This window comes from Apus apus, chromosome 12 (assembly GCF_020740795.1).
Source record: "Apus apus isolate bApuApu2 chromosome 12, bApuApu2.pri.cur, whole genome shotgun sequence".
In the NCBI taxonomy this organism is placed as follows: domain Eukaryota; kingdom Metazoa; phylum Chordata; class Aves; order Apodiformes; family Apodidae; genus Apus; species Apus apus.
Window position 1 is genome coordinate 8631606 of NC_067293.1, and position 19788 is coordinate 8651393.

Sequence of the window (19788 nt, forward strand, 5' to 3'; positions counted from 1 at the left end):
CCTAAAACTAGTGCATAAAACCTAGTATAGCAGAATCTCTCTCTCTTCCTTCGCCATTTTTAGCAGACATCTTATACCATCTTCCACTGAAAAATAACAGAAATTACAAACACTTTTCCCTAGCACATGTATTCACGGACATAAAAGCACATTCTATACACATACTTATTTTGCCTGAAAAGTTCTCTAGGAGACAGTATTGGTTTCCTCATCCTTGCCTAAGGCATTAGGTACATAACAGAAAAGAAGGAAACATTTAATTTATGTGTTATTCCCCCATATCACCTTCAGTGTGCTGGGCAACCTCAACATTGCTTCATCTCTGGATGATTTTCTACCATCTGTAAAATGGGAATAACTATGATTCAAAGATTAGAGACAAAAAGTACTTGCATTAAACATCAGGGTAGCAGACAGTTACTGAAAACACCAAATAGTCCCATAAGACTATAAGAAAAACCTGGCCAAGGTAACAATGCACAATTAGAATACCAACAGTCCAAAGAGTAACACAGTCATCACGTTTCAAGGTCTAACAAACATTTAAATAGCACACATGGTTACTGGATGCCTAAAGAGCAGCATGTACCCCCAGACAAGCGACAGTGACATACAAAATACTGTACTTCCAACATTAGAAAGGAATTTGGCAACTTAAGGCTCTCTCTTCTGCTGTTTCAACCCTGTTTACTGAAAGGGGACCTGAATGTCTCATGGGCTTGCCCTGACATGTACCACTTTCCCTGATGCCTCCTTCCCCAGAAGGGCTGGTAGATCAGGTTAGGAGTGAGAGTCTGATGCAGGTTACTTATTGCTCCCACTGCATTACAGCAACAGGAATGAGATAGCCAGATACAAAAGGCTCATGCCAGGTACTGCCAATGCCTTCAGTTTCTTCATTAAAAACCAGTGAACAATGATTTCAGCTGCCTGGATCAAACAGTCTCCTACTTATTCAACTATCATTTAATTTCTCACCTGGAATAACGGATGCAGATATCTCAGTAGATACCTTTTTAAAGGCATATTGATGCCTCAAAGAAGCATGCTAACTCCAGCTGCACCTGTCTTACCTTGAAGTGTCAAAATACTGTCCTCAAATACAAGTGACTGGAAGTGAGTTTCCATAGGTCATATGCAGTACAACAGAGCTACAGTTTTGTGAATCTCAAAGGTGGAGGAGGTTTAAAATAAGTCAGGCTAACAGAAATACCCTCATACTGCCTCTGCTCCTGCCTCGAATGAGGAAACACATCAGAAGGGTAAGCAAAAAGGAACTGATGGCAGAAGCTGGTGGGCACGGGCAGCCTGGTTACTGTGCCTCAGAAAAGCTAAGTGCTCAGGTCAGAAGCTTAGATTATAATTGTCTATCTTCAGCAGCAGAGCACTGTATGTTTTCATATCAGTAGGTATTATTAGTACTAATCACACTCCTTGTAGGAAAGAGTCAATTGGATTTGAAAAGGCTAGAGATTAATAAAGTGATAAAATGTACACTCTAGAGGTGACACTACAGCTTAGATCAATTCTGCTTTCAGCTCATACATAAGCAATCATTTCTACTTTAGCAAGTCACAACAGTACCACAACAATCTCCAGCAGATCTGTATACTAACATTTGCACATATATGCACTGCACTAAAAATTTTCTTCCTTCTTCACAGGTCAACAGCTTTGGAATATTTAACTCTGCACCTCCTGAAATGGAAAACCTCTCATGTTTCCTTTATTATTTGTAAAATTCTACAAACATAAATGTAAAAAAAAAAACAACAACAAAAAAAAAAAAACCCACACCATGAATCTTAATTTTCCTTTCACTTGCTATTTCCCATAGTGATCCCAACTCCTCCTACCTCACTATTTTACTGCTTATGACTTTCACAGCTATATTCATGGCAAAAACAAGCACAAAAGAAGTTTCTGATACAATGAGTCACAGGGTCTAGCAATTTAAAACTGAAATGCGCTTCAAACAACAAGCAAGGTTCTGAAAGTAAAGTAGAAAAAGTTCTTTGAATTCAATGGACAGAGATACAAGAATGTGTTTTAACATTCATACCTAGTTCAGTTAAGGAGCTTTATTTGTGTTCCTTCAAATATATACAGCAGTCTGTAAAATCTGCCTTAAAAACCTATTAATGCTGTGAAAAGCCAAGCACACTTCAGAACTGTTCTAGGTGAGGAGTTGAGCCAAAGCTAAGCCATTACACCATGGAGTCCAAATAGCTCCTATAGGTCCATCCATATTCCCCAAGTTACCTCTGAGCTTCTGTATCACCAACAGATGCCCCAAACTGAGCAGACACTCATGTCTAGGATTAGAGAACATGCTGAGGTTGAAGACTGTTACGGATAAGACTGTGGCTGTATTATTTATACTTTCACTTGAACATTATGTAAGACAGACCTTCAAAAAATATTTTCATGAACAAAATGAAACATACCAGAAAAACTTACCCTGTCCCTCAGGACAGTCCCTTTCAGAGTAAGGACATCAACCCAGAACACAGATGCTCAGAGTGAGCATACTAGAAATACTGAAATGGAGCTTTCTTAAAATTTAGGAGCTTAAAGAAAACAAAACAAAGACGTGTTGACACATTAGTTTTTTTCATTTTAAAAGGCCTCATTTGGGTGACGAAAAAAAGTATTATCCAGTTAGAGGCATAGAGCTGGAAGATTTCTCAATAATGTTGGTACATCTACTAGAGGTTCCATTACTTTTAATAAACTTAAATGCTGCAGCTAGAGATAGAACAGCTACCCAAACAGCTGACATGATGCCCCCTGCAAAAGTGGAAGATTATAGATTTTTGACCAAGGAAATGACATTTCTTTCATGCTTTGCTTATTTCCCCCTATCCCTAAAGTTCCTACCTTCGTGATTTACTGCAGCTTGGAACAATTTAATTGTGTTCATTTATTTTATTCAGATACAGCTGTGGTTTCCCTTTTGGGAAAGGAGTCTAGCTTTAATATTTAAGTATCGGCTCAATATTTTAATTGTTTGAATTATACATGAACTCATTTTAAACAAGTGTAATGGCTAAAAATTTGTTTAAATAAATTCAATATTTAAACCCTGTCAGGTTGAGGTCACTGAAAAAACCCCAAACCTCCAGAAGACTATTTTCTCTCTTGCTTTTACCTATGCACCTCCTTCCTCCCCACCAGCAAACAGAACGTTTAAATGCTGCCAGCTGCCTCCCAGATAGGTCTGTCTAGCTGCAACGCCACTTTCTGTCTAAGGGAGAGGAAACTCAGGCTGAGACTTCCATGATGAGGTGTACAGAACACCAGTGCCTCACAGCTCACTTGCCCCTGAGACCTGAGTGAGCACAGGAGCCTGGCTCCTGGCTTCCTGCTGATGCAAACGGAACAGATGCAGAGCAGCCGCGAACCCAGGAGCAGACACAGTCGCATGCAAGAGGGACTGCACATCCCTGCACTGAGGACAGCTAAGAACAATGATGATTCCAACTTTTTTGTTTGCTAGAGTTGTGATTCACTTATCTTCTGGAAAAGTAAGAGAAAAGCGTGCACTGATTAGTGTTTCCAAGCTTCCACTTCGTCTATGTGCGCACATTATTTGCAGGAAGCAAAAGCTGAAAGCCTCTTTTGCACCACCCATATCTCAAACTAGGAGAGCTCTCAGCCATGCCTTTTACATGAGGGACAGAAGTCAGCTCTTCAGGCAGATCCAATTGCAACAAAAAGCAAAATGGCAACTCTGACTGCTCACCCTGCAGCTCCTCTAGGAGCCCACTCCAGCAGTAGCAATGGACTTCTAAGAGTTAGGCCCCTCCAAGATATCCCACTCCAGGCACAAATCCTCAAGTCACCTCAGAAGTCCAAACACCTCCACTTTCACGTACATCACCGTTTCCGTGGTCAAAGTGATCAGACAACAACACAGGAAGACTGAGCTTCACAGAAGGAAGCAGAGAGAAATCCTAGCCTAGAGCAGTGACAACTAGTAGGAAAGCAAAGGTCTGAAACATCTATAGTAAGCCACAGTAAAGTCATCGCATGACATTTAAAAGGCATGAAATACCAAGCCAATGTGTCTTAAATCAATCTGCAAAAGCACTGTGTCCCAATCACTACAACATCAATGAGAGAATTTAAGACAATTTGGCTGTGCCCATACACAGCTAGGTATGATGCCAAGTCACTCCCTCTCGCTAACCATTGGTTTCAAACTTGGATGCAGACAGAGGGTGACAGGCTGGGAGAGGGATCAGAGATGCACTTGCTCCTCTGCATATGACTGCCATGTGGGTGGCCCCAAGATAAAGAGGAGAAGAAGGAAGGCCAGAATTGCAAAGCACATCTATCTGACACACTACAGAGAAGAAGACACAAGACCCTGGCTCTGCAGCTTGGAGGACATACCAGTGCCAGGCCTAGCTAATTAAGCCCTGTAAACCTGCAGAAAGACTACTACCAGCTCTGCAGCCTCATAGAAACCTTGGGAATGTCTGCCTGTGCTCCTCCACACAAGATTGGAGCATGCTGAGACAGGTCACTTCAGCTCAGCAAATAAATACAGCAAGAAAAAGTGGCATCAATTATTCACTAATGGAATTAATGTCTAGTAAGTCAAACAGAAGCTATAATCTGAAAAATCCTGTGCTTAAAAAAATGCAATGATTTTTTAATTGTTTTTTTACTCCCTGCCATGATTATTCAAAGCACTATATACAACGGGCTTGGGAAAAGTCACTTAACCAGATTTAAAGGAAATCACCTACCAGCTGGGAACCCAGCAGCTTCCACATCCTCAATTTATTTGTATAACCTCCACCTGTAAAATACCTTTTCTAGGGTATTGCTAAGACTGCAGTACCAGCATTAGTTGTTTGCTCAGTTTTACTTCTTAAAGCAGACAAAAAGGATGACCTGCAGATTTCAAAAAGCTTCTTAATATGAAGAAACGCTTATGAAACTTAAGATTACATTCACACAGATGCTTGAGGCAAACTGTTCTGTTCCCACCAGAAACAGCAATCATTACTCTGTAGACATGACAGATTTCTTTTGAAGCATCTGGAAGTTGCTGTCTGTAACGAAGAATCTGACTAGCCTAATTAAATTATCTTGCCCATTTTAATTATTTTGGCACCATATCTCAAGTGAGAAGCAGCCAAACAAATTTGTCTTGTTACAAGTTCCTGTGTCACTTTTGCAGCATTGCAAGATACTCTAAAACCTATCTGCAGCCATCACATGCATTCCTGCTTGTCTTCTCCAAATGGAAATGTGGACAACTACATCTGTAACAAAGGACATGACAAAAATCTCTTAATTCAGTTTTCCTCTCCCCTTCTGTGAATACTGTTTTTTCAGCAAACATTAATTCTATGCTTGCGACTGAAGCACCATTTCATCACCTTCTGTTTGACATCTTAGATCCTTCACTGCTGACCTCTCTTCAGTGACTCTTGCCTGTTTTCCAGCCTCTGAATACTGTCTGCATTTGCTGTTCGGAGTTCTCATCCTCACTTTTCTTCTCTTGGGTTTCCATTCCTTGGCTTTGAAGATGTATTTTTGTCAAATATATTTTTCTCACCAGTTTCTCAAGATGCCTTCCTAGCCAAACCCCTGTTCTCTTTAAGAACCTCAGTTTCACTGATAATGCCCTTCTGGACATTCTGTTCCCCTTTTGACTGCCTCAGTTTCAGTGATGCCTTTGCACCACCTGAAGAGAACACTGCACCTTCTCATTGCTCCATTCCAAGTCCTCTTCAGCTCAGCTCTCTTTAGATTCAGATTCTCCCTACTGCTTAAACAGAATGTATTCTATTATGTCATATTACACACATGGTATTCAGCTTCGTAATTGCTCTTGTACTTAACGCTAATCACAATTCTGAACATTCATGCAATAATTCTATGTAATGGAACACATGCTTGGAAAAATGCCAGTCTACATACGTCAGCAAAGACAGTGATACCCTGATCTTGCTGGCTTATTGCCCTAGTAGCCCAAATCTGTCTTTATCATCAGTGTCAGCAATTTCCGTGCACTGCTTCACACAGCTCTACATAACTGTCTGCACAATTTTCCTTCCCCTTTTAAGGATGCTCACCAGCTTAGACATCCCCATACTAACAGCCAGCAAGACCCAAGACTACAGCATCCACCCAGAACACTGCTGCAGAGATCCTGCCCACAGGCTGTCATTTGAGCAACCCCATCCACTCCCGTGCCTCAGCTCTCATCTGCAGCTAAGACAGTCTTCCTGCTTTCAGCCATCCTGCTGTTTACACTGCAGTACAGCTGCCCACAAATAACCATTCAATTACTTTCCTCTTCCAACTCTTATCAAGACACCAGTTTAAAAAAAAAAAATAATAAAAAAATTAAAACACCTTCAAACTACAGCACCAGGACACTACAGCTGCTGTCACCCTGTCAAGCAGCATTGTCTCATTGTGTCTTTGTGCATTTCTCTGGCTACTTCCATCCACTACCTCTGATCTTCTACTTAAGCAACAATAGAAACAGTTAAAGTTCAGAAGCCTTTGGAGCATCTGTCACTTCAAATATATAACATTTAGTGAAGCCCCAGGCAATCAAATAACAGTCCTTCATATCTAAAGGCCATTTCAGAAAAAGAGTCAAATTATCAATTTTATTCCAAGGGCTGAAATCACAGAAACAGGAAATATATTTCACACACAATGTAGTGGAAAAAGAAAAAGAAAAAAAGAGAGAAAAATCAATAGTTTGCTTTGCACGGCATCTTAAAAATCAGAATGTGTGACAAAATGAATATTGAAGGTGAAAGCCAACTACATGATCATGTACTTGCAAAAAACCTGTAATTTTACTTCACATGCATTTTTCCCCTTCATCTTAAACTCAATATATACCAACTTGATCAAATTAAAAGAAAAAGAACCAGCTCTTCTCTAGTGGGTTATATTTAGCAGTAAGCAGTCTAACATATTAAAGCATTTTTTCCACCAGTACTCAACCTGAATTGATACTGTCAACAGCTGCCAATAACACAAACCATTCTGCAGAGTCAAAAAAGGCAAGTTTAAAAAAAAATAAAACACCACTAAAGTATCATTAAATGTAAATTACCAGCTGAATGACACTATAACCACAGGCGTGTTACTTCTATGCAGACTCTGTGCAACACTGCAGCTAAGCTACTTGTCTGCCCAAAGTCCTTCCAGACTCAAAGCTTACTCAAGAAAGGCAGTGTCTCATGAAGTCACTCCCTTTGAGGGGAGAGAGCTGCCTGCAATAGAAGTCACTTCAGGCTCAAACAACAAAATACTATTCAGATCAACTGTTTATTCTGGAAGGACCCTAAGGCTTTCTTGAGGTGTTCTGTTATTACTACTGAGTTTCAAAAGCAGATGCAAACATAAACCAACTCACACCAGCTTCCACTACCAGAATAATTAGAGATTATATACCCAGGAAAGCTTTTTCCAGTTCACCCTATATATGATCTCACATATGCCTGGCATGACTTCTTAGAAGATGCCCTTCCGACATACAAAACAATCATCCAGACTTAAAACCCACCAGAAACCACACACACAGTTAATAAAATCCCCTACCATGAGTAAAAGATTGGATTAAAAAACATGCCAAAGTCACAATTATCTTTGTGGTTTTCAATCAGTCCAACCTTTTCTTTTTGTAATTTTTTTAATAAAAGAAAACATCAGGACACTTTCAAACAGTTTAAAGCCACATCAGCAGAACATTACAGTGAGAAAATTCATCCTGTAGCACCTGGTAAGCAAACCATATTGGTGATGACTTTTTTTTTTGCAGAAAAGAAACAGAAGTACAAACACAAGACAAAGAGCAGCCATCTAAAATGCTGGATTGCATGAGCACTAGGTCCAGATTCAAAAGTAAAAATATTTTTCTGTGACTTACCAGAATTTCTCTTTGACACGAGCTTCAAATTCATGCTGACTACAGTACAGACCACAAGAACCAAGACAACAAGAGGCTTCATCGTTCACTTTCTGTGCCAGCTGAAATGCAAACATAGTATGAAGTCTGAATCACAGCTCTTCACTACAACAAAGCAGCAGCTAAAGTTAAACATTTCTCAAAGAACCAATACAGGGCAGTGTCTTAATCTACTGACTTCTGGGTTTATTTTTATGCAGAGGTAGGAAAACATAATGGTTCAAAGTAACTTACTATGAAAAATTTATCACAGACTATAACAAAAAAACACTGAGGTTTTTTTAAATGACACTTGGAAAATATTTTGCCTTAAAAACCCACAAGATTTAACTGCTTATTTGAAATAGCGTGGGTCTAATACAGTGGATTTTTGTATGCTATTTAAGATGGAGACTCTGATGGTCATTATTAGTTTTGTCTCATACAAACAGGGCATATGCTAAAAAATCTTCACATTGTTCAGGAAAAAAGAGTATGTTATTCAAGCAATTTCTCTTAGCAACCTTATTTTCCACTGGTGATCTTTTAAAATCTCCTAGAATGAATTAGGGCTATTCCAGGGACTTCTCCTACAAAATTAGGTAAAGATAGCAGAACAAAATTCAGAAATCAATGACTTCAAGTCTCGAGATTCCTATAAAAAGATAAAATTAGTCTCTCCTGTGAACTTTACTACCTATTTTATATTGCATACATAAAAAAAAAAAAAAGGAAAAACAGTTTAAAGTTGTATTTTTAATTTTATATAATTACTGGAACTGATTCTATTTCCATTTAGAAGATCATTCAAGAAGAAACAGCAAGTGCAAACTGAGGCTCCTTATCTGCACTTAAAAACAGGTAAAATAAATCTAAAAAGAAATCAGGAAAGCCCACCCCTAAATATCTCTCTATCTCTCTCTATATAAGAGATGCTTAATTATAAGATATAGTCCTCAAATATATGCTTAGCTTGAAGTCATATGCCTTGAAGTGCCTTGATATATTTAGACTCCTTGAATTCATCTCTGTATCAGACACAGACTTTAGATCAGGACCTTAATTCTCAGATAAAGAGGACAGTCATCTAAATGAGTATGAAATTACTACTTGCACAAAAAAATTAAGCAAACATTTAATAGCAGTTTATTTCAAGCAGACTTGCACAAAGCTACCTGCACTGGTAGTCAAAACAAAAGCCAGCGAAACAGAATCACTCCTGAAAGTACCACACCTGCCCAGCCCGCTTAGAGGCACCTTCAACTTGGGACCAGCCCAGACTCTGCAGCTCTGAACACTGGCTCAATGTGATCAACTAGCAAGAGGGTACAATGTCTTGCAGTTTGCTGGAAATGATTCCGTTTAATTTGAGTTTATTACATCAAATAATAATTTTACTACCAGCCTACTGTTGTATGAAGAAACGGTAAGGAACCGTGTATAATCTTTTACATTATGGTAATTATGCTACTATTCAATTATTTCAAAATTACCACTTACAACTGAAGTTTTGCCCCTCTCACCTTGCTGTACTGCAAGCTATAAATGGGCAATGGATTATTTCCCCACTGAATTCTATGTTCCCATGGGCACTTTATGCCCATTGATCCCCACAGTAATGATGCTAACGGATTTTTCAAGAAATAATACATGCTGTAGGCTGTCTGACAGTGGTTAATAGCAGAATTAGTATTCATTCTTCCTTAACCTCTCCTTGGAGTATCAAAATTCTGAAACAAATAAGGCCATCTTGACAAGAGAGCTTAAAAAAGTAATTGAACTAAATCTTTTGACAGATAATTGTAATGATGATGTTATGCTAGAATGATTTTCAAGTGTAGCTTTGCAAATTACTTTCTCTATTTTCCTCCCTTCAGTTATTACAGCCAAAGTATGTAACTCCTTTCCCTTTTTTCATCCCCACCCCAAACGAGCCACACTGTATTACTTAAAGAGTATACACTTAAAAAAACAAAGCAAGTTCTGCCAGCCAACATTCATGTTAGAGATATGGGAAAATCCTTGGTTCTGTCAGCATTGATAAGAGTTTTGCTTTTTGAAACTCTGGCCTTACCAAGGCAGTCAGTCTCTGTACCTCCAATAATCAGGAAAATACAAGAAGAAAAGGGCAAGAAACTACTACACCACCCAGTCATTCACAGCCTAGCCCAGAGCCTCAGCTTGTCACATCTGACATTGAAGCTGGCATGAAACTACATGCCAGTGTTTTGAGATGCCATCTTCAGCATCATAGACATCTAGAAGAAGGTAGGATTAGTCACAGCAGTGTGGTCAGTGGGTCAGCTGGTTACTGGCCTGAGACAGCAGACAGCTATAGTTAACAAGGCTGTTCAAACTGCCATATTACTGATTTTTTTTTAAAACATACAATTTGACAAAGAACGCAAGGTACAGTATAAGATGTATTTCCCACAGAAGAATGCCAAGCAGCCAGAAGAGGGAAGATTGTATGTGTTCAGGACCAAGACTACATTTTGCTCAGGAGATTTCTGGGCTTGAGCCTGTCAAGACTCCCAACGTGCCTCCAAGTGGGACCAGTAACTCAATTCCCTCCTTTGGGCCACTTACCCACTTATCAGACAGTGGGATGGACTAGAAACTCAGGCTGTGATGTGGCACAAATTCTGTTCTTCAAACAGAAACCCTGACTCTCAAATGCTGCCTAATGCCCTTCACCTGTGTTGACAAACTTAGTTCTTTCTTTTGGGAAGCTTGGGAAACCGTGTCCCATTTTCCTCACATACTGCTTGCTGTCCTTTCAGCACCCACCTTCAGATCACACAGCTTCCCAGACTCAAAAGAATTTCAAGTGACAAGGTTAGAAGAAAGCACATAGAAACAAGAAGGAAGCTGGAGCATTAATATTCTGCACAAAATCCAACACTGAGACTCCCAAGTTCCCACTTCAAATATAATTCAGTTTTGCTTTAATTTCTACCACAAACTTTGTTTATACAGTGTTCATTTTTAAGAGAAAGCAAGAAAAGTGGTGCATCTGTGTGCTCAGGCACACATCTGTGCACAGACTGAGATTTGCTGACACACTGTGAGGTTCTGTAGGTTCTGGTTACTCCACAGAAGCTGCAATGCAGAAAATGCTCATTAAAAACAGCAGCCCACCTCTTTAGTGGTTTCCAATTGTCAAGTTTTGTTGTTCAGAAATAAATTAGGGGCTTTGCCCCACACACAAAGAATGAAATGGCAACAGTAACTCTTTAGTTGTTTTTACAGTATGCAGATGGAAACTCCTGTTTATTTCTTTTCAATCCAGTTCCCACTCCACTTTTGAAGGTTTTTCATTTTAATATGAACTCTCTCCCAGGTCATCTTTTCTTTTGCCAACACAGCATGCTTTGAGCTGTTTATTGCCCAAAGATTTTCAGTCTAATATACTGAATGGAAACAATCCACAAGGGACACTAGTCCCTTTTTGTTGACACCTTAAACACAAAAAATATTTAAGATCAGAGATGCATGCTAGCTCAAATAACAAATCTTCAGCTCTACTTGATTTGGGTCATGCAGCATTCTCCGCTCTGTTGCTCAATGAGCAAAGAATATTTCATTTTGCCTAATTCACTGTGCATCTTCACCATCATAACCAGCCACTTAAGTTGCCTAAATATGCAATGAACATTAATTCTACAAGGCAGTGTGCATTCAGCATCCGTCTTGCTGAATATGAGCTCCACTGGGCTCAGGTCCTTAATTAAATTCACATCCAGCTAATTCCCCTTGTTCAGCTGAAATTCTACAAGAAATTTTGAACTGAGGTAAGGATGGAGAGAACCTGGTAGTACTGTGTTGTGCAAACTAAAAGTAACCAGCAACAACGAGACAACATCTAAAACATCTGAGATTATTACTGACTGAACAGTGTATCAGCTGCATAACAGTGATACAACAAGAAAGACCAAGGTATTGTCCTGAGGAAGCAAAGGGAAGCACCACTAAATACACAGAGCACCTGACAAGGTCACAACATCAATCTGTAACAGTTCCTCCAAAGGGTGTGTCTGGGTGCAAAAGAAAAAGAACTGTAAAACTCACAGATCTTTTGTCATATGAAAGGGGTGAAAACTCAGAGTTATTTCAGAAGAAGCAAACACTCCCTCAGTGTTAACACTGAGGTTTTGCTTGAGAGATTGTAACACTTCCATTAAAAAGCTAAATGTCTTTCAAATGGCAACCATAAAGATACCAAGAGCAGCAACTTAAAGCTTCAAAAGGCATCATACAGTATGATGCCAAAACAAAAAAATGGGCTTCAGTAGCAGGCATGAAAGAAAAATACTGTGTACTCCATACAATAACTTCTCCCATTAATATTTCTGGCTGCCAAGAGCAGAAGTTATTTTAGTCAAGTTAAAGTGGCAATCAGACTCAATACTATGAGAAAACTGGTGGTTTGTCCTGTACAGAGAAAACCCTGTGAGAGCATTAACACAAGAGAACCTTTTCCTGCAAGAACTTTCCAATCCAGTAGCCGCATAGTGTTAATTTACGGAAAAAAATAATAATAATAGGAGAGAGAAATGGAAAAATCCCCTGAAAGATTCCAGTATCTACAAAATCAAAATGCTAACCAGAGAGGTTAGTGCCGAGGCACTCATCTAAATTGTTACTAAGAAAATTAGTCAACAACCCAAGCGGCCCATCTCAACAGAATCATGAACCCAGAGAACTAGAATTACTCAGCACTGATTAGCAGATCAAGTACTATCAGCACACACCACATATTGACCTCAATTCCCTAAGACACACACTGACACAGAATTCAAGTTCATTATAGCTTCAAATTGGATTTTAAATCCCTCAGTTGTACTCCTCCCTTATTACAGCAACTCCTGCACTTGCAGAAACGTAGAAAGCAACTGTAGGGAGAAACAACAGGAACAAAAAAGGAACAGGGGAGTTAGCTATTATTTTTAAGCCTCATGCCCAGCTGCACCACCAATGATGTACTGATTCAGCACTATCCTGGATTCTACAGAGAACTATTGTTCCAGCCTCAACTTCATTATACTCTAACTACACATCTCAGGATATACAGACACACTCATCCAATATCAGAGTTTTTAAATTTGAGTGGTCCAGGCCTTTTATAGACATTCAAAGTGAAATACATGTTGTGGGAGGAGGATTACAACTGTACTTCAAGCCCCCATGGTTTATGAGGTCAACCTAATGGATCTATTAATTTACAGCCTTTTTTTCCCCTAGAGTAGGAGCAATTAATATTCTACACATATTTACTTCTGCTGATTGTGGTTGAATCAATGCTGTACTTCAGGCAACACAAAGTACCGTAGGCAACATAGAGACTGTCAGACCCAGAAAGTTTAGGTTTACAGAGTGGGGCTTAGCCTCTTAACACTTTGCAGAAGTACTTGAAAGATTAGAGAAAAAACAGCTGAGAATAAAAAGTGAAGAGAGTTTACACTTGGAAAGTTAAACATATACACTAGTACTGGGGAAAGGGGAGTGATTTTAAGAATCAGTCTAAATCAGCCTAAGTCCCAGAGCTGATGCAGTTACAAGAAGACAGTTGACAAAACAGAGCAAGCCACAGCAGTAATCACACCCATGTGAGGGAAAAGAGGAGCTCCAGCCACAGATGACCACATATGCTTCCCAACATCAAGAAGGCCACTGGGCACTGTCCCAGGAGACCAGGCTTCTTCTAGGCCAAGATGAACTCAGAGGCTTGTCCCTTAGACCCAGCCCAGGCCAGCTCACCCTCAGCCGAAAAGGAGCTCCACTCAGGAAAAAAGGACTCTGAACCCTGCTTTTCAGTCCTCCGGGGTAAAAAAAGCAAGTTCTTGGGCTTCAGAGTCACTGCTAAACCCCGTACATTTCAGAAAAACCATGGTTTCACCTGACTCCAGCTCTACAGTTGCTGATGCCCAGAGCAAACACCACTGCCCAGGTCACAGCCTTTTCCTCCAAGTGCTTTAGATGATCTTGCCAATGATCACAGGTCTCTCTAGACAGCCTCAATCACAAAAGGAGAAGACATTTCAGATTAAAAGAGATGCGAAAAGTCCATTCTCACCCACACCAATTTCAAAACTCACTCACTGTTCTTACACCAATAAGGAAGTCTGTCCAATTCACAGCAGCCTACACAAGAGCATAATTAAGCCAAAATATTAGATGCTTTGCTTCTTTCATACTCATACCAACCTTGCTCCCCAAGCAGCTTTTGTGGAAAAGCTATTAAAAACTGAGAGAGAGACTGTTCAAAGAGATGTCTCAGTCGTGAAAGAGAGCATATCCCTCCTCTTCCCCCACACTACTTCTCTCTTTCCCCTCCTGTTCCTCAAGGCTCATTAGAGGTGCTCAGCACAAAACAGAACTAGATTTTAGACTGGGCTGCCATCTGCATGCTGAAATATTCCCTGCTTTTATACACAAACTGCTATTACAGGGTCTTAAAATGGTCCTCTCTCCAGGACCAGATGGAAGATGGACTGCAGTTGTTACAAGTTCCGGTCATATTGACTTTCTACCTGCTCCAAAATACATTCATATCTCTGCAATACTTAGAGAATAACAATATTCATGGAAAATGTGGTACATATTCACTCCTGCAAATTAATGAAACATGCATTCAGAGAACAACTCTGCATGCAATGTGCTTAGAATTTCATTCCTTGATCTCATTCATGGCCACATGCTTTCCTAACTAATATATAACGCTCAAAGAAGATAGAATTAACAGAAAAATATAACATACCAGCTGTTACACTTCTTATAAAACACTCTTCCACACTTTTTCACTTAGAAAACACAGTTCCAGAGAAGCAAAACAGGGCACTTTACTCTGCTGTCAGCAAAGGCAAGTTGGTTTCACTGTATGCTGCACCATCATGTAGTGCCTTAAAATGATAAAGATATTCTTGATGAAGATTTTTTTTCCCTTACATAACCAGAGGCTAGCCTTTACCTATATGTGTTTTGCCAGATTTGTCTGGATAAAAATAAGAATTGAATTAAGCAAACAAGCAAACAAACTCCACATAATTTTATAATAATGAGAAACTGGCTTATAGAACATCACTTCCAGATATTTTGTGGAAATCTCCTAAATTAGGGGGTTTGTTCTGATGCAGGCCAAAATAAAATTTAAATACATATTTTATGTCCCCTGGAATTACTCTGCTAAATAGACATTCTTGTTAATTTAACTGTTATATAAAGCAGTGGGAAAAGGGTTGGAAAGAACTGTCTTCTTTTTGGGGTCAAAAGGGGCTGGAAAAGATTAGCCAAACAACCCCTGCAGAAATTTCCAACATGCTGTCTCTCTCCCATCAGCTTTGTTACTGAGCACAACACAACCCTCAGTCCTCCACTGATTCCAACAGGGGCTCACCCAGGTCAAGTGCTAGATGCTGGAGGAAACCTTGACCACCAAAGCTAGCAAAAAAATTCTCATTATTTTCAGCAAGGGCAAGATCTCTTCCCTTTGTCTTCTTCCCAAGGCTGTTTAAAGAAAGATTTATTTTAGTTGGACACTCTGAAAAACAAATGGCCTCTTAAAGTGCCTCTTTATTTGTGATACAGTTTAAATGTTCACTTCCCTTTCCAGCACTAAAGACCTCCTGATAAACAGTTCAGACTCAGGTTGTTTCAGGAAGGCTTAGAAATGGAGAGTAGACATGGTTTCACATACAGCTTTTTAAGGCTGTTTAATAGTTCTTCACGATTTAAGTATCCCTTGGTATTTTCAGCCTGAGCCTCAGACTGAAGTGAGAGATTGCTCAGAGCCCAAATGTTTTAGGGAGCAGGAAAAGTCCTTACATTATAAATGCTATATTTGTATTTCTTATTGTGAGGACAAATTCTCAACCCTTTCTCTCAGACATGCAGGTCAATGCCATCAGCCCCAGCTATCCTTGGCAGCTTCCCACCTCAGCCAGCACCCAGCCAGCAGGAATGACTGGCTGCACAGGCCACAGACATGCTCCTTGGAACTTATCTTCCATCTCCAGTCCCGTAAGGGCATCTCAACCCAGGACATACAAAATTTGAACCAAACAGCCTCTATCTTCCAAAAGCCACATAAGAGACACTGCTCTCTGTAGCTTTAATTGGGTAATTGGAACACGTACCCTTCTGTCCCCAGAAAACAGTTGCAGACAGTCATGGAACAAATTACCCTGCCTATGCAAACAAACAAAATCCCTTTACAGACCCATCCCAACCAAAGGGCCTCACCTGGATGCTCTTGTATCTCCAAGCAAGCAGAGCATCCCCAAGGGTATGGACCTTGCATGTTGTCCCCATTTCCTCCCCTTTGCACTCCAGCAGCCTACCTGCATCTCTGTTAGTATCCTCACACACACCTCCATACACAATGTGCCTGTTACTTTCACAGGGAACCTGAAACCAGCAGCTGCCCTTCGCCTTCAGACACGCTCATTTGTAAAGTCTCCACAGCTTGAGCTTATCAAATGGTGGCAAGGCAAAACACCTATGATATCCTGAGCCCCCCAAGTGCACTCCTACCTGCCGCCTCTGCTTCCTCACTCCTCTGGGCTTAAGGCTGTGAAGTCCAGCTTCTCCTGAGGCACGGGCCTACAGTCTCCAGCAAATGAGGAAACCTCCTCCTCCTTCTCCCACACTGCAGGTCCCTGCCTGATCAGAAGTGATCTGTGTCACAAGAACAATCCTTCTGCCAAGCTCACCTCCTTCCCACCAGCCTATGAATCCCTCCTGACCCTCTCAGGCTCTGATCTGACTTCTGTATGGAGAGCAGCCAGTCCCCTCACACTGCTTCCCAACAGCTTTGGCTACTGCACTGCTTCGAAGTGCAGCCACTAAACTGGCAGCCCTGGAGATTAAAAGGTTTTCCACCACACTGCTCTGAGAGATACAAAGCATTTCAGACAAAGCTCACTGACGCCACATATGCACAGCAGCTCCAGCAATTGTGAGATATCCACTAAAATTGACTCAAGGTGGCTAAGTGCATTTATGAGGCACGCCTGGTTTTTCCTTTTTGCCTCTTGTGCAAGCAAAACTTCCTTATCCCTTCTCCCTGCCCCAGCTTCCCCCCAATTTTACATCAGTCAAACCTTCTGTGAGTTTCCAAGTACCATGAAAGTAAAAAGGTGATCTACAAGGAATTTTTGAGCCTTCCAAATGGAACAACCAAAGATTCATTCCTCCTCCTGTGCTCACTTGAAGCCCAAGGAATGGGGTCAATATAAGGAAGTCTTCTAACATCCCTGCATATTCCCAGCTGACCAATCCTCCCTGGTACCAGGGCCAGAAGCGTATGCAAACCCACACACGCGGGATATGAGCTCTCTGACATCCTTGACCACCAGACAGAGAACTTTAGTTTGGTAGAGGAAGGTCTTCTGTTTGCTGGACGTGCAAGCTGCTGCCTAGCAACACAAGCACTCTGCAGGGAGGTCAGAGCATATCCCCATCCTCCCGCTGCAAGAGGTCTTCTATGCACAGAGAAACATCCTCAGAAGGATAAAGTTTGTAGTAATTTCTTGGAAACATCACCAGTTACAACCTCTGCTTAACCACAGCCTTGCCAAATCCTGAAGAGCAATGCCTGTGCCTTGGTGAACTGCCAGAAGTCTTCATTTCTCACATTTGTAGCACACACACATTACACCCCATTGGTTATGAAGCTCTAAATTCCAAGTCTCAGCCTGTCCCTCCATCTCCTCCGCAGCCACTTGTCTATTGTAAAGCAAGAAATTGACTCACTATGAGCCAGCTTCCTCCCCAGTCTTACCTCCCACCTCAGGACTGGCAGGAGCAAAGCTTCTCAGCCACCATGACCTTCTCAAAGCTGGTCCGTTCCTACCACTGCAGGGAAGCCGCCCTCTCATGCACTACACAGAAGCAGGGCAGGCACTCACCTGCTCCTACAGCCTAGACATCTGACAGACACCACAGACTGCCAGGCAGCTGCAGCTTTATCCCTGCTAGGAAACAACATCCCCTTTTAAGCACAGACAGCAAGCATTTAGGGCAAGTGCCTCTCTTCAGGCACTCACACAACACCTAAGCACCCTGAAACAGCCCTTCCCCACCACCCTGTCCTGCTCCTGCACAGGCAGCAGCTCACCTCGCCTTGCACTGACCTCCAACAATTCTCTGAAAAAACTCTAAACTACATCCACTCTGATGGCAACAGTGTAACAGCCACAAACCCCCACATACTCTACTCTTTTATAAATAATCAGGAAAAACCCGAGAGTGTATAAATACTGCAGAGGAGCATGAGAAAGTGGTGGTTCCTGCCAGGCTGGGTTTTTCCTCACAGTACAAGGCTAAGGTTGGGCGTTGACCCAACGGGAGCACACGTTGTCCGAGGCACACAGACCTTACCGTAACTTTGAGAAACTGCAGCTGACAGCATTTTCCACCAGAAACTTCAGATTCTTTGACTCTTAGCAGAGACAGCAGTCCAGGGACAGGATCTTTAAAAACGGCCACTTAACCAAGTGCTCAGGAAACGTTTTGTACCCTTCAGCCGGTTTGCATCAGGCCTCAAATGAAGTCAGAGAAGCCTTATTACCACCAAACTTTTGGAGACAGCTGGAGATTTCTGAGTCACCCAACACCCAGGACACCATCGCAGTACCTCCAAGCAGCCAAGCCTCCAAAGAACCAGCACATCTTCAACAGGCTCCACCAAACTGCAACATCCCCCGCCCCTCCTCCCCCAAAAAAAAAACGTCCTAGCGTGTTTTTATTTTATATCCCTGGCAATAACATCTTCCCCGGGAAGCCCCACGCGTGCTCGCTATGCTGAGAGCCCCTCCACACTAACCAAGACCTCCCTTCGCGGAGCGATGACACTTTTGGTGCCTCCTCAGCCGCAGGGCCCGATCCGGGGAACAGCGGAGACGCCGCGACAACACGGACGGCCCCGAGCCCGAGCAGCCGCTCTCCGAGGAGACCGGCGGGAGCTGCGGGAACGGCGGCCGCGCGCCCGGGACCGAGAGCCGGAGCTGCAAAGGGTCCCTGCGGGGATCTCGGCCGTCGGTCCCTCGGGAGCGCCCCGGCACCCGCGGCGCCTCCGGGCTCCCTCTCTCCGCCCGCCCCGGCTCGGCGGGAGCGACGCGGCAGCAGCTGCCGCGCAGCCCCGTCCCGCGCACGGCGGGGACGGCGCGGAGGGGATGCTCGTGACACCCGAACTTTTCTTTTTTTGAGGGAAGGTTTTAAAATTAAAAGAAGGGTTGAAACGAAAGCAGGGCGACAGGACGTACCTCCTCGGCGGCTGCCCTCTAGGTCTCCATACCGGCCCGGCCCCGTCCGAGGCCGGCGGGCTGCGGACGTGCCCCTGCCGCGGAGGCAGTGGGAGCTGCGGGGGCCGCGCCGCGGCGGGGGACGCGCGGGGCCGCCCGGCTGCGCGGAGGAGCGGGCGCTGCCCCCGCGTTGTCCCGGCGGGGCAGCTGCGGGCGGAGGAGGCGGGAGGGGCCTGAGGGGGCGCGGGCGGGGCTGTCCGCGCGCTGTCCCCGCGCCGTCCCCGCACGCGGCAGGTGCGCCCGCTCGCCCCGCGCAGCGAGACGCCGCAGCGCCCCCTGGCGGCCGCGCGGGGCCGCTGCCCGCCCCCCGCACGCGCCCCGCGGCGCCGCCAGATCCGCGGCCCCGGCCCCGCGCTGGGGAAAGGGCCCCCGAGAGCCCGGGGGAGCCGCGCGGGGCCGCGCACGGCAGCGCGCCCTGGGGTGAAGGAGCGGGCACGACACGTCCTGAGGAGCAGAGGGAGGCTCTGATTTGAAAAGGCGGCGTGCAAACAGCCCCCAGCTGGTACCACTCGGTACCGGGGCACCCGGAGGGGCAAAGGAAAACACCTGGAG

General features: G+C 43.0%; 1 protein-coding gene across 3 annotated transcripts in view; it reads right to left on the bottom strand.

Moving 5' to 3' along the window:
- IL1RAPL2 (interleukin 1 receptor accessory protein like 2) overlaps nucleotides 1-19208 on the bottom strand; it is a 349582-nt gene extending 330374 nt beyond the window's left edge. Inside the window, exons 1-2 of one of the 3 annotated variants that reach the window (XM_051630650.1) lie at nucleotides 19198-19208; nucleotides 7916-8016 (exon numbers count right to left, since the gene is read on the bottom strand). In XM_051630650.1, coding sequence (XP_051486610.1) covers nucleotides 7916-7997 — 82 coding nt within the window. In that variant the 5' untranslated portion in view covers nucleotides 7998-8016; nucleotides 19198-19208. Of the gene's footprint in view, nucleotides 1-7915; nucleotides 8017-18313; nucleotides 18339-18758; nucleotides 18799-19197 lie in introns of those variants that run through there. The other 2 variants (XM_051630651.1, XM_051630649.1) reach the window with 2 other exon arrangements.
- Nucleotides 19209-19788: the final 580 nt, after the last annotated feature.